This window comes from Nelumbo lutea, chromosome 3 (genome assembly GCF_056320005.1).
Source record: "Nelumbo lutea isolate HS-2025 chromosome 3, American lotus-T2T, whole genome shotgun sequence".
Taxonomy (NCBI): Eukaryota; Viridiplantae; Streptophyta; class Magnoliopsida; order Proteales; family Nelumbonaceae; genus Nelumbo; species Nelumbo lutea.
Window position 1 is genome coordinate 107,034,505 of NC_142686.1, and position 13,609 is coordinate 107,048,113.

The 13,609-nt window shown below is 39.3% G+C and overlaps 1 protein-coding gene across 5 annotated transcripts in view; it reads left to right on the forward strand.

Moving 5' to 3' along the window:
- Positions 1-13,609, forward strand: part of TBL13 (TRICHOME BIREFRINGENCE-LIKE 13) — a 62,614-nt gene that overhangs the window by 45,920 nt on the left and 3,085 nt on the right. The window contains exons 6-7 of one of the 5 annotated variants that reach the window (XM_088974333.1): positions 1,029-1,163; positions 12,375-12,637. In XM_088974333.1, the coding sequence (XP_088830459.1) occupies positions 1,029-1,163; positions 12,375-12,637 (398 nt within the window). The remainder of the gene's footprint in view (positions 1-1,028; positions 1,164-12,374; positions 12,638-13,609) is intronic. The other 4 variants (XM_088974332.1, XM_088974336.1, XM_088974335.1 and 1 more) reach the window with 4 other exon arrangements.

Genomic DNA, 13,609 nt, shown 5'->3' on the forward strand with positions numbered 1-13,609 from the left:
AATTATTTCCTTTTTTGATTCTTGGAGTATAATTATGTCTGGGTTTTCTCTTTTTAAAGTTTCTTTCACTATACTTCTTTTGAGCTGACCTCCCAAACCTCTGACATTCCAACTTAAGACCTTCATTGAGTCACTCTTACTGAGATGTGATCCATTAATCCCCACTGGAGCCTTTTTAATTCTCTTTTTGGGACCCTTTTCTCTGCTTTCCTCCTGATGCTTTCCCGATTTGATATGTTCTTTCTTAGTTATTTTCTGTTTCTCTTCTCCTTCCTCTCTTCTTTCAATTCCCAAAGCTCTAGAAATGTTAACATCTCCTGTATTCTCTGCCACCTTCCTACCAATGCTAGATGGCACATCTGTCTGAAGCGGATCATTCTGCTTTGGGTGGGATGACATTCCATTTGAACATGAAAAACAAGATGGAGAAGAAGGACGATGAGAGAAAATGGATCTGAGGATTAGGAGAATAAAAAAAAAAAGAGTGGATGATCTCCCTGAGGGTTGCTGAGGATTTTGGCGCGGACTGTGAAAGGGGGTTGGCAAAAGTCTTCCTTGTCTACAAACATGGATGTCTGAGTCTGAAGTCGATCCATATTCTGGATTGGTTAATTGTGTCTGCTCGAGTATCTTCACACTTCCCCGAAGGATCTTTCCCTGTGAACAATTCCTTCGCCCTTTCGAAAGCTTTTTCTTGAGGATCTGGTTCTGCTTTTGTTGCATACGATTGCTTAAAGGGTGCATCTGGGTGATGGGACCAATATGTATTGGGGATAACAAACTAACAAAATTGGAAACCTGGCCAACTAAAATGATTGCTTAAAGGGTGCATCTGGGTTGGCAGCAGGGACCACCAGGGATGCTGGGCAAGCACACTCTTGTATATGTAGATACATCCTTTTTCTATAATTAATGAAATTGATAGTTAACAATAGAAAAAAGTTATTACATGGCATTAGAAAAACGGGTTTCAGTCTCAAGTTCATGCCAGATTGTCTCATGCAATGTTTATGCTCCTTTGACAACAGATACTTTTTGTGGAGAAAACAATGCGGCCAACTGCAATCAAGATCTTCCGGACACAATCCCCAAGGCATTTTGAAGGAGGTGATTGGGACAAAGGTGGTTCTTGTCAAAGATTACAGCCTTTGTTGCCAGAACAGGTACTCTTGTTCCATGATTTTGTCATTGACAGGTCATCCTTGGTTGCATAGAACATATAGCCAGTCCCTTGTCCATTTTTGTGTGTGTGCTAATCCATGACAATTTCCTTCTATTCCTGCAATATTATGGAGTTCATCATCCTTTCTGAGGTTCTCAGTGACAATATGTCCTATATTTTTTATGTGGGATAAAAGATTGGTTAAAACCACCCAGAAAGATATCGGTGAGAAAGATTAAGTAAACTATTTTAATAAAACAAAAAGTGTCACTTCTTGCATAAAAATGGCATGACACATTGCACATTTAATATTATAATAGTCTTCGGGATAAGGCCAGGAAGAACAAAAGAAAAGGACAATTTAGTCTCAGAACTAATTGTATGTATTGCACCCATAGCCAGGTGAGGACCAGCCTCCTTCAACGCTAATGATGAAGGTCCAAAGTTAGCCTAACCTGTTCTCAAAATCCTTGACCCCAAGACTAGTCTAGATGTATGTCATCCCAGACTTCAATCTCTTTCTGTTTAGTACAGGTATAGGACATTTCGGTAAGTTCAACCTCAGAACCTGGGCTGTTCCTCTTTAATGCAAGTAAGGAGAACATTGCATTTTGGAGTGGATAGGTTCTTAATAGCCATGGATTTTCTATTTCACCCTCTTTAGCAACAGATCACTGTTACATGGCAAAAGGAGAGTTGTTTTTTCTAATCATTTTTCCTCTCAAAAAAGAACTTCAAGATTTGTTAGTAGTCCAGATATAATAATCATTGGCAATGATATTGTACATGTGGCCAGATCTATTAAGGTCCCACTCCAGATTGACTGCTTGAACTGATCATGTCATATTTCCATGTGGCTAGAAAAGCTGAACTGTTTGGAGAGGAGTTCAGGATGGACTTTCTGGAACTCTCATCCAGAAGCCCTTTTTTCTTAATTTTTTGTTTTGTTACCACTCCCACTGGTTTGTTTTTTCCTTTCCTTCTTTCTTTTAGGGCTTCTTGCAGTACATTGCTCGCGCACTTTTTGTCCTTTGCAAAGTTATCCTCTCAGGTATCCATCCTTTGCAAGAAAATGGGAAAGTTATGAACTATTTTCTCATCATCTATTCTGGATATGTCCCTAGGATTTGGATTTTGGTATCAGTTCAAGTCTCTCTTTAGTAGTCCATGGCTGTATGTATGGCCCTCTACAAGTCTCTCTCTCTCTGATCAGCAGAAATTTATATTATTATATTAATTGTAAGTGAGAAAGTACAAAATGTCTTTGCAATACATAAGCTGATTTACAAAGATGCCCAGTACAAATGCTGCCTTACAGCCCCTTGTTTTGCTAGGGTGTCAACTAACCCATTTGAATTCAGCATTTAGGTTTTCAATCCTGTCCACTTCCCTAAAAACATGTTTGAGAGTCAATGGTATATGTCTATTACATCTTGCCCACGAAATAATTACTTTTGAGTCCCCTTCCACCTCCACTTGTCTGAATCTCAATTGTTTAGCAAGCTTGAGCCCTTGTAGTAGTAATACCAGTAATTCAGCCTTCACCGACTTGGCAGTACCAATTGGTCCTGAATATAATGTCAGTATCCTACTCTCCGAATTTCAAATTGCACCACCTATTCCTGCCAACCGGGTTGCCCAAAGAGCTCCCATCAAAGTTCAGTTTTACTTTATCACCTACTAGGGGTTTCCATTCCATTCTTATTCTTTTTCCTTAGAGGATTGTGCTACTTCCCTCCAGGTTCTTATAATGTCAAACACTGAGATGTTGTGGAAGTTGTCCATGGTTTTTACCTGAAAAGCTACCTTCACTTCAATACTATCTCGAACCTTCTCCAAAGTCCTGTTCTTTGCAGAAAAAATTCTGTTATTCGTCCCCTTCCTCATGGTCCAAACAATTGCTGCTTTAGTATCTCTCCACATTGCCCTTCCTCTCTTCTTTGGTTGCCTCAAAAGGTTCAGATTGAAGATGTCCACAACCTCTGAGGGTCTTACCTGCAGCCAAAAAGAGAACAGAAAAACTCCCAAAATATGACATACAAAGGAGCAGGAGATTAACAAGTGAGATAGGGTCTCTCCACTATGCCTACATAAGAAGCACATATGAGGAGAGAGGCAAGAAGAGGACCTTCTTTTTTGCAACATATCACAAATATTTACCTTTCCAAGGAAATTTTCCAATAGAAAGCTTGAATTTTAGGTGGAATAGGCTTACTCCAAATTTCTTTTACCAGGAAGTCTACCCCTTGAGAGCTAGGTAACAAAAGGAAATTAAAAAGGTAAAGCAAGTAAAGAACCAATCTGGTGAATGCATCCAAATCCTAGAATATTCCAAATTGGGATCCAAAAAAGTTGGCTCCAAAATGTCAAGCAGGTCAGTCAAAGAGTTGCACTCACTTTCTCTTAGGCCTCTTTTGAAACCAAGGTTCCAATTAAGGCCTGAAGGGGAAAGTGTACCCGAACTAGAAATGCTTTCATTCTGGAGGTTAGAGAGGGCAAAGAGTTTAGGAAACTGATCTTTTAGAGGTATTTCCTCTACCCAAAGATTTTCCTAGAAACAAATTTTATCACCCTCTCCCCACATCAAAATGGACAGAGTTGAAAAAGAGAGGATATACCTCATGAATTGCTTTCCAGGGAGAAGCTGAAGTTGCGTTAGGAGCAATTTTATCATCCTAATCATTACCCTCCAAGCCATGAATGCTAACAATTACCTTGTGCCACAGCCTGTTTCTTTCAAAAGGAAATCTCCACATCCATTTTCCCAGTAATGTGGTGTTCCTAAGACTAATGTTTCCTAGTCCTAGGCCCCTTTCTCTTTTGGTTTACAAATCTATTCCCATTAAGGTGGTTCCTTTTTTGCCTCTCCTGGTTCCCAAAGGAAGTTCCTCATATATTTCTCTATTGGGATTCAGAATGTGGAAAGGAAGCAAATGGGTAGGTTTGCTAACATTGGCTCTAATCAAAGTGATTCTTCCTCCTAGAGAAATATAGTTTCTTTTCCAAAGGCCTAGTTTCTTGGCAAACCTCTCGACCACTAGCTTCCAAAAGCTATCAGCTCTTGGGTTTCCCCCATAATCCTAGGTGGGTAATAGGCCAGCTGCTAATCTTAATCTTATAATCCAAAATCTCCGCAAACCTTAGGATTTCCCCCTCTTCTAAATTCCAAGTTAATTCCCACAATTCCACTTTTGTTCCAATTGATACTTAGCCTTGAGATACTCACGAATCTGTCAATCAAAGCCTTCAAATTTCACACCATTTCCAAGTCAACCCTCTCGCAGAACAGAATTGTATCATCAACAAATTGAAGATGAGATACTACAATTTGATTTCTACCCATTCTCCAACCCCTAAGTAGTCCCTGTGTGTTTGCATCCACAACCATTCTACCTAACACCTCTACCACTAGGGTGAAAAGGAAAGGGGATAGAGGGTCATAGAGGGTCCCCTTGTCTTACTCCTCTTTCTGCTGGGAAGAAGTCTTTTGCCACCCCATTCATGAGAATTGAATAGTGGACTAAGATAACACATCCTTTGACTCAACCTCCATTTTTTTTTATAAATGAATGAAATTGTTATTAATATAGAAACAATGAGCATACAAACAACCTAAGAAGAGGCACAAGATGTGACCTCTTTAATGATGAAAGCAAAAAACTCACACTAAACACTAAACAGAAATCAGTTTGCAAAGTAGCCCAATACAAAGAAACCCTTGAAACCCCTTGCTTAGCAAGAGAATCAACCAAAACATTTGTTGATTTGCTAACCCACTGAAAATTAACTGACATGTTTCTTGTAAATCAATTAACTCTTCTTAGGAGATCCCTATAATCCCAATTAACAGTATCTGGATTCGCCAACCAACCCACAACCACCTTAAAGTCTCCCTTAATTAACAAATTCTACACTCCCACAACCTCCATTGCACCAAACCCAAGACTTTCTAAGATTTTTATCCAAAAACTCCAATCAATTAAATTGTAAGTCTTCTCTAAATCTAGTTTACACACCAAACTCTTTTTCTCTTCTCTTTCTCTTTTAACAATACACCAATACACTCATTTGTCACTAAGATCTGGTCCACAATTTGTCCACCTTCCACAAAAGCCCCTTGAAAAGGTGATATCATTGAGGGTAACACCTACTTAAGCCTGTCAAACAAGACCATTGAGATGATCTTATAAATGCTCCCCATCAGGCTAATCGGTCTAAAATCTTATGGAGCTTTTGGCTCCTTTTTAGTCACCAATTATATGAAAGTAGCATTTGCTCCAAAGGGGATATCCCCTTTATGAAAAAATTCCTCAAACACTTACAAAATCCCCTCAGGAAATCCCAGTACTCCTAGTAAAAAGCCATGGAAAATCCATCAAGCCTGGGGGCTTTAGACCTATCCATTGAGAATATGGTTTCTTTGATTTCTTCCAAAGATAATCTTTTTTCCAACAACCGTGACAGTTCCTCTGAAACTATATTCCAATCCAACTCTGGCAAGCTTATCCTATTCCCAACTGGAACTAAGATATTCTTAAAGTGATTTATAAAGACACTTACAATCTCCCGGAGCTCTCTTATTTCCTGACATTCCACTTCCACACTATGAATAGTGTTTTTCCTTCTTCTACCATTTGCAAGTGAGTGAAAGAATTTAGTGTACCATTCCCTTTTGCAATCCATTTACATCTTGACTTCTGTCTCTAACAAATCTCTTCTCTCCTTAAAGTCTCCAATTCTACCTTTAACTTCCATTTTTCCTCTTTTTCCTCCTCTTCCAAGGTCCTAAGAGCTTCTTTTCTATCCAATTCTTGAATTCTAGTGGAAAAGTTTCCTTTGATATCTTCAACTCTTTCGAAATGCTCTAAATTCCAATAGAAACTCCCTATTGGAATAAATTTATGTTCTCTTTTAAGCTCTTTAACTTCCAATAGAAACTCCCTATTTTCTTTCTCTCTAGACCTCCAAGTTCTCCTAACCATGTCTTTAATCTTTCCTTAAAATAAGGATCCTCAAACCACATTTTCAAACCTAAAGGGAGTAGGACCACAAAGAACTTTTTCAATACATATAGGACAATGATTTGAAGTAACTCCATGCAAGGCTCTTGCACTAAAGTCCCCCATATTATGAGAAGAGGAACCTATCCAATGTGGAGCAAGTTGGGGGGGGGGGGGGGACCTGCAACAATCTGACATCATCCCACCATAAAATCTTATGAGAGAGAGCGCAATGCTAGGTTCTTCTTCAAATCTACAACACGATATGGACACAAATATACCGTTTAAAGTGTTGATATCATGTGTCTATATTTATTTGTTTAAGTTAAATACCATTTATTAAGTAATTTAAATTTATATCATTAAATGATATTTAACTTCTAGAATCTAGGCAAGGCTCTCTATCTCATAAGATTTTATGGTGGTATGATGTCAAGTTGTTATAGGCCCTTCCTTGTATAGGTAACTAAGGTTTAAAATGTCGATGTCGATCATCCAAATTAATTTTTTAAACCCGTTGTTGACCTAACTGGTTGAACTGCTCGAATTGTCACCTAGTCAAGATTTCGGGTTTGATTTGAGTAAAACCCAGAGAAAGTCAAAACCCATTGAATCGGTCAAAAACCGTCCAACCCGAACGGTTGGACCATTGACCTAGTCGATCCGGTGACCAGGTCGTGGGTTGCATACCGTGTATGCAAACTTCAAGACGCCATAACTTTGCACCCTGATGTTCGACTGAGGTGATTTTTTTTTTATTTTGGGTAACCTTTCAAGATCTATGCATCCCAAGGAGACGTAGGCACCTTTCCCTACTATTTTTGCGAAAAAAAAAAAAACCCTTTTTTGGCCTCAAATTGCAATTTGTAATATTTTTATAAATAAAAAATTAAAAACTGAATTAAAAACATAAATTAAATATAAAATAATACATATATCAGATTCAGCCTCCAGGTCGTTTTTAAAACACTGATCCAAATATAAGAAACATGTCAGAAATGTTGGAAACATCGTATGGAAATATTGTAAAATTTATAGGCATGGTGGAAACATTGTAAAATATGCAAGATATAGAATGATATTTTATGAAATGATAAAAGAAGCAGACACCTTTTTAAATTATTATCTTGTTCCAAATCATTAATCAAAGCTAAGAAACTAAGGTTATTGACAAAAAAAAGTATGTTCTGAAGTTGCCCTATAAACCTTAAGATTCAGAGCTTCATGATAGAATCATAGAATGAGTTAAAGCAAATTTTAAACTCATAGAAAATGTAAATGGTTGTAATAAATCAACCAAAAAATCTATTACACAAACAAAAACTAATAAAAATTAATATTTGACTTCATGTTTGAAATGAATATTGAGCTAGCTCAAAGTGGTAATCATGTAAGTTAGGTGGACAATAACTTGTTACTTCACATATCTACAACATTGTCACCAACTTATGTTATAATACTATCTCTTGTACTCTACATAATGCCTGTAGTGTTCATTGGGAAATATGTCGATTCTAGTAAAATTTCATGTCACTACCTTTTAGAGTCGGCTGTTGAAGGGTAGTATAGGGATTTTACATTAAGTTATATGTTAAATGTAATTATGAGTAGATCTTAAGTTAACTGATGTGTCTCTCACTTAAGTGAGGGCACAGAGAGAATTTTCTCTCTAGTTCGACCAGAACAGTTTTCTCTTCTTTTTCTTTCTTCACAGAAAGAAAAAAAAAGGACCGATCGTTTTCTTGTTCTGGAGGTTTTCATGCCTCCAGTGAGTGAAGTTGTTGTGGTTTTGTGTGGACGGTAGAAAACCCTCTACTTGGCAGTTCGAAGAGGGCTGATTTCAGGTGTGAGGATGGTGACAGTGCAGGTTTGGTGAAACAGATTACATGATTGCTGAACCAAATTCTGATGTGTAGCAGTGAGAAACAGATTGCGATGTGTTGCTGAACTAAATTTCCTGTTCGCGAGGTGTATTGTGAGGTTTTATGGTGCTGAAAGTGGAAGAGAGCAGTGGTGTTGTTGCTAAAAGTGGTGAACAACTGTGAGTGTTGTTGCTGAAACCTACGATAGTAGGTACCCTAGTAGTAATCAGTTGTTGGTGTGTGGTGTGGTGACTAATTAGTGAAGTAGGGTGACGAACTAGTGGTACAATTTCTTCCCTTTTTCCTTGTGCAGTCATGGGTGACAACAGTGAATGCAAGTCTAGTGTGATGGTCCCTTCTGATTATCTGAATGTGCACAGATGACATCTATCAAATTGAATGGTGAGAATTATGTGCCTTGGGCTAAATCTATTGAAGTTTTCCTAAAAGCTAAGAAGAAAGTGAAGCATGTGAGGGAAGATAAACACCCAACTGATTATCAGGGATATGATGAGTGGGAGCAAGAGGATGCACAAATTATGACATGGCTATGGAACAGTATGGAAACCAAAATCAGTGTGAACATGTTTTTTAGATACAACCAAGGAGGTCTGGGATCATGCAAGGAAGATTTATTCTAGAGAAGACAACACTACTAGGGTTTACCAACTGTACCAAGAGTATTTCAATTTGCAATAGGGGAATTAGAGTCTTGAAGACTATTATGCAAGTATGAGAAATCTGTGAAATGAGTTGAATGTATATCACCCTCTTACACCTGATGTCAAAATTCAGCAACAACAGAGAGAGCAGTTGGATGTGACCAGATTTTTAGTAAAGGGCATAGATACTAGGTGTGTTTGCTCTTCTCTCTCTTGAGGAAGTGTTTACTCGTCTCTAGAGGATCTCAGTTGGACCCACGGAGAACTCACTATATAAGATAGGTCTACATTTGCAGTAATGAGAGGGGGAGGCTGTGGAGGTAGAGGAGCTCGAGAAGGTCAACCTGGCCATGGTGGTGGTGGTGGACCTATGAATGGTCGTGTTGGAGGTCGAGACTCAGGGGGAGCCCATGGTAGAGGACGTAGTAATGGTCAAAGGAGGTGTACACATTGTGGTATGGAGGGACATACTATCAACTTCTACTATGATCTACATGGCCCACCTTCAACCTGGGCAAATCATGCAGCTGTAACTGGTGGTGGTTCGAGACAGGAATCTCAGCAAACTGATCAGATACCCTCTACATCTACAGATGCCTCCAGAAAAGAGATGATGAGTGTTCCACGGGATGAATATGAGTGGTTCATTTAGGGTACGTCTCAGCAGAACACGGTTACCCTTGCACACTCAGGTATGGCTTGTCTGGCATCCAAACCATTCCATTGAATTATAGATTCTGGAGCTTCCAATCATATGACTGGGACTCCAGGTGTGTTTTCATCCTTTTCTTCGTCCTCCACATCACAATTTGTTACTCTTGCCAATGGTTCTACATCTTCCATATGTGGTTTTATATGTTCCCAAGTTTCCCTTTAACCTGATGTCTGTTAGTAAATTGACAAAGTCTCTTAGTTGCTCTATCACTTTTTACCCTTCTTCTTGTGTGTTTTAGGATCTCAAGAAGGGGATGAAGATTGGTGGAGGGCATGAAGCTGGTGGACTGTATTACCTTGATGGAGGTGGTTCGACAACAACCCTTCAGACATCTCTTTCTCATCTTCAGTGGCACTACAGACTTGGTCATCCATCTCTTAAAGCTCTTCAGTTACTTGTTCCGTCATTGTTCCTATGGGGCTGATGTCCTTGTTCATGGGGTGGTTGGAGAGGTAGCCATTCAATGTGGACTACAAGGAATCAAGGATCTATGTGGTTGATGTCTTTATCCCGGTTTTATTACATTGGTCATAGGAAATATTGTTTTCGGATTTCTTGATGCAGGAGCCAAGAGTCAAATAGAAACTTCCGATCTTTTATGTATTTTTTTTTTTGTAATATTGGGCAAAAGCAATATTTTGGTCATTTTGCATGTTCTCTATGGGGCTTGTGGTATTGTAGCAACTAGCAAGGTTTGTGCTTGATATGATCGATGACCAAAGACCAATGGAAGCTAGTCAGACAAACGTTGTAGGGAATGCTCTTTGTCATCTTGCTTGGTTGAGAGAAGTTAATGTTGTCTTGGAGGACAGTAGCTTTGTGTGGGGGGTTTTGGCGATAAGGTTTTTTCAGGAGGAAAGATATGGTGGGTAGGGGAGGTTTCAGGGGGCCCAAAAAAGATATGGTTGGGGGTAGACTCATGGTACAACAAGGGTATAAGTGGAGTAGGAGTGAGGCAAAACTTTTCTTTTAGTTATGCAGTTATCGTTGGATCTTGGTCGGATTTTGGGGAGATGTTTATTTGAATGGATGGAAAAAATTGGTTCCTTGAAACAGTGAAGAGGAGAGTGGAGGCAAGGAGGTAGTTTCTCAAAGGTTGTTTAGTGGGAAGGTTTGAAACCGTAGTAGGGGTAGAGGAAGTGAAGAACTGGGCCAATCGAGTGTGGGTGCAAGTGCCTGGAGTTCAAGTTAAAAAGTTGATTCAGGGCCTCTTTTTGTTTATTTTGCCTTTGGTTTGGGAGTCAAACTAGGTGTTACAGGACGGTCCCTGAAAAATTGGGGAGAATTCCTTACTATTAGATCTGTGGGAGTAAGTGCAGGTTGTTTCTTACTAGAATCTGAAGGAGTGGAAGACAAACTAGACTCTATCTGGATTAGTGTTTTTGGGCTCCCTCTAGTTCTATGGTGTTTGGGTGTTATGAAGGCATTAGAAGATCTCTGTGGGGGCTTCCTTGAGATTGATGATTCACCAGAGGCAAGGTTCAAAACTTCAATATGATACACCCCGTATTGGGCGTATTGTATATTTATATCGTATCAGTTGCTCCCTGAAACCCCAAATAAGGGGTCTTTCAGAATCTGGCCACTTTCAAGGGGTAGGCAAGCATAAAACCGACCCCCACAACTTTGAAAAGAAAAACTAAAAACAAAGGTTATGAAGTATCGAAACGCCCAATACGCCTATCCGTGCATATCAAGCATATCAATACTTTAAACCTTGACCAGAGGAGCTTTGCACTTTTTAATGGGTTAGAATAAGGGCAAAAGTGGGCAGTGCTGTCCTAAAGAAAGTGGACCTTGTGGCAGGTGATGTTCTCTTCTCGATGTGGATTTGGTAGGAAAAAAGACCATGTGTTAATCTGAAGAGGCGCATGCCTTCTAAGGGAGGTTTGCAGTCAGGTGCTTTGGGTGGGCTATGCTGGCCGTAATTTTCAAAGGTGAACATTGGCTAATTCTATGCGGGGAGAGTGCAACCTTGGAGGTGCCGGAAGGAAGGAAGATGATCTGATGGTGGTAGAGATTTCTGTACTGGAAAAGGACTGGATGGGTAGGGCTACTCCTATGGAGGTGGGGTGTTCTTTGAAGGGAACTAGTTCCAGGCTTCCAGCCATTCGATAAAATTTACATCAAACAGTTTGGAGGCGATCAAGGAGAGACAAGCAATTCAAATGTTAAACTTGGTGGCCAAAGGGGGAGAAGCACTTAAGTTGCTTAAAGGTTTAATTAAGGACTTCTTAAAGGAGTTGGGAGTAGGACACATTTCTTCTCCAGGTGGTGCTGGTCTGAAGGGTTTGGGGAGGTCTACTGAAGTGGGTGGTCAAGAGGAGAGGTTGGGTCGGGCCTTCTCTAGTGCTGAAAGGAAGGTCTCTTCGAGGTTGGGTGCGCAAGGTCTAGTTTGCTCTCCAAGCTCGGGTGACCCCAAATGAGTAGTGGTTTAGGGGCTCCAAGGTGAGAAATGTGGAAAGGTTGCCTGGGCCAGTGGTGTTGGATAGGCCCAATTGGTTAACTCAACCTGATGGGCTAAGGGAGCTCCCAAACTCGCGGGGAATTTTGTATCTAGTTTTACCTTAGATAGAACGTAAGGGGTGACCAAGTTTGGTTAGGTCTGGAATATATCATGCATAAAAGGACAGACCTAACCAAACTTGGTCACCCCTTACATTCTATCTTAAGACAAAACTACATACAAGTTTCATTGATAAATTCCAACCTAGACCTATTTTCCACAATTTGAAAACTTTCACCATTTTGGGATAAATCTTCAATTCTTGTGATTAAGCCTTGAGACCTTTCTTACCTAACCACACACACACACACACACATACATACATACATACATACATACGTACATATATGTGTGTGTGTGTATATATATATATATATCTTACATCTTCTAAATTTATTGCTGGAAGGAAGAAACCTGAAAAAGAATGTTTACCCAAGTATTTGAACCTTTGAGAATCTCTATTGCAGGTTGAACAACTTTTCTCCTTAGAGAACAATGGAACAAATGTGGAGGCACGCCTGGTGAACCAGCATTTGTTCAAGGCCTTAGAAGGTTCCAGTTTCCACATCCTGGATATCACCCACATGAGTGAGTTCAGAGCAGATGCCCATCCATCAACTACAGGTGGCAAGAAACATGATGATTGCATGCATTGGTGCTTGCCAGGAATTACAGATTCTTGGAATGACTTGCTTGTGGCACATTTGAACAGCATTCATGGTGGAAGTAGGTAAAATGCTATTCCTTCTGCATCCTAGTTGATCATGTTGTTTGAAAGTAATTATTTTCTTTTTTCTTTTCTTTTACTTGGTGGGATGATTTGGAAGTTTGGAAGCACCTTTGGATCTTTCCTCAAGCTTTTGAAGCTTGATGAAATTTAAAATAGGGTGTACCAATGTGTCAAACACTGAAAAGATGATGACCTGCTAAACTGAACCATGAAAAATCCCCTGCTTAGGTGAACCTATCACCTTTTTTGGAGTATATAACATGGTGGTGGTCTTCCACAAGTGTCTAATTGCAATATAGGTTCAGCATACCATTGGAAGTTAGTATATATAAGATGCTTGAAGACTGCATGGAAAAAAGTTATGTGAACTGCTATCCATGGGCCAATAGCTGACCCCATATAGTTGGGATAAGGCTTAAATGATGACGATTATTTTAATTATTAGCTTTGTAGATCTTAAGATGGACTGATCAAATTCCAAGTCCCAATCATAGTTTTCAAGGTGCCAAGGCGAGGCTAGGTGGGGGGGCTTGTTGCCTTTGCCTAGGCAAATGGGATTTTTTGAATAAAAACCATGAACCCTAGGGTAATTCCCTAGGCTCCATAGCAAGTAACAACCATATTTCACTACTAATTGTCTATAATCTTCATAAAAAAAAAAGTATAAACTTCATTTAAAACATGGAAAATCAACATATTCATGAAAAAAGTGGGAGAAAGAAAAGAAATTTCAGAAAAATAATTATAAAAAAAAAAGAAGTTTCAGAAAATAGAGGGCCTAAGCTTCTACTTTTGTCCTAGGAAAAGAAGAAAGGTGAAAAAAGATGAAAGAAGAAGAAAAATCAATGTGTTGATTGGACAAAATTTTGAGTTCTTCCATGCTTATTAGTTCATGTTTTGAAGTCTTCGAGGTTCAGGATAGTATACATCTTGATTGAACCCTAACAAATAAGAAAAATAATAAAAAGAAAA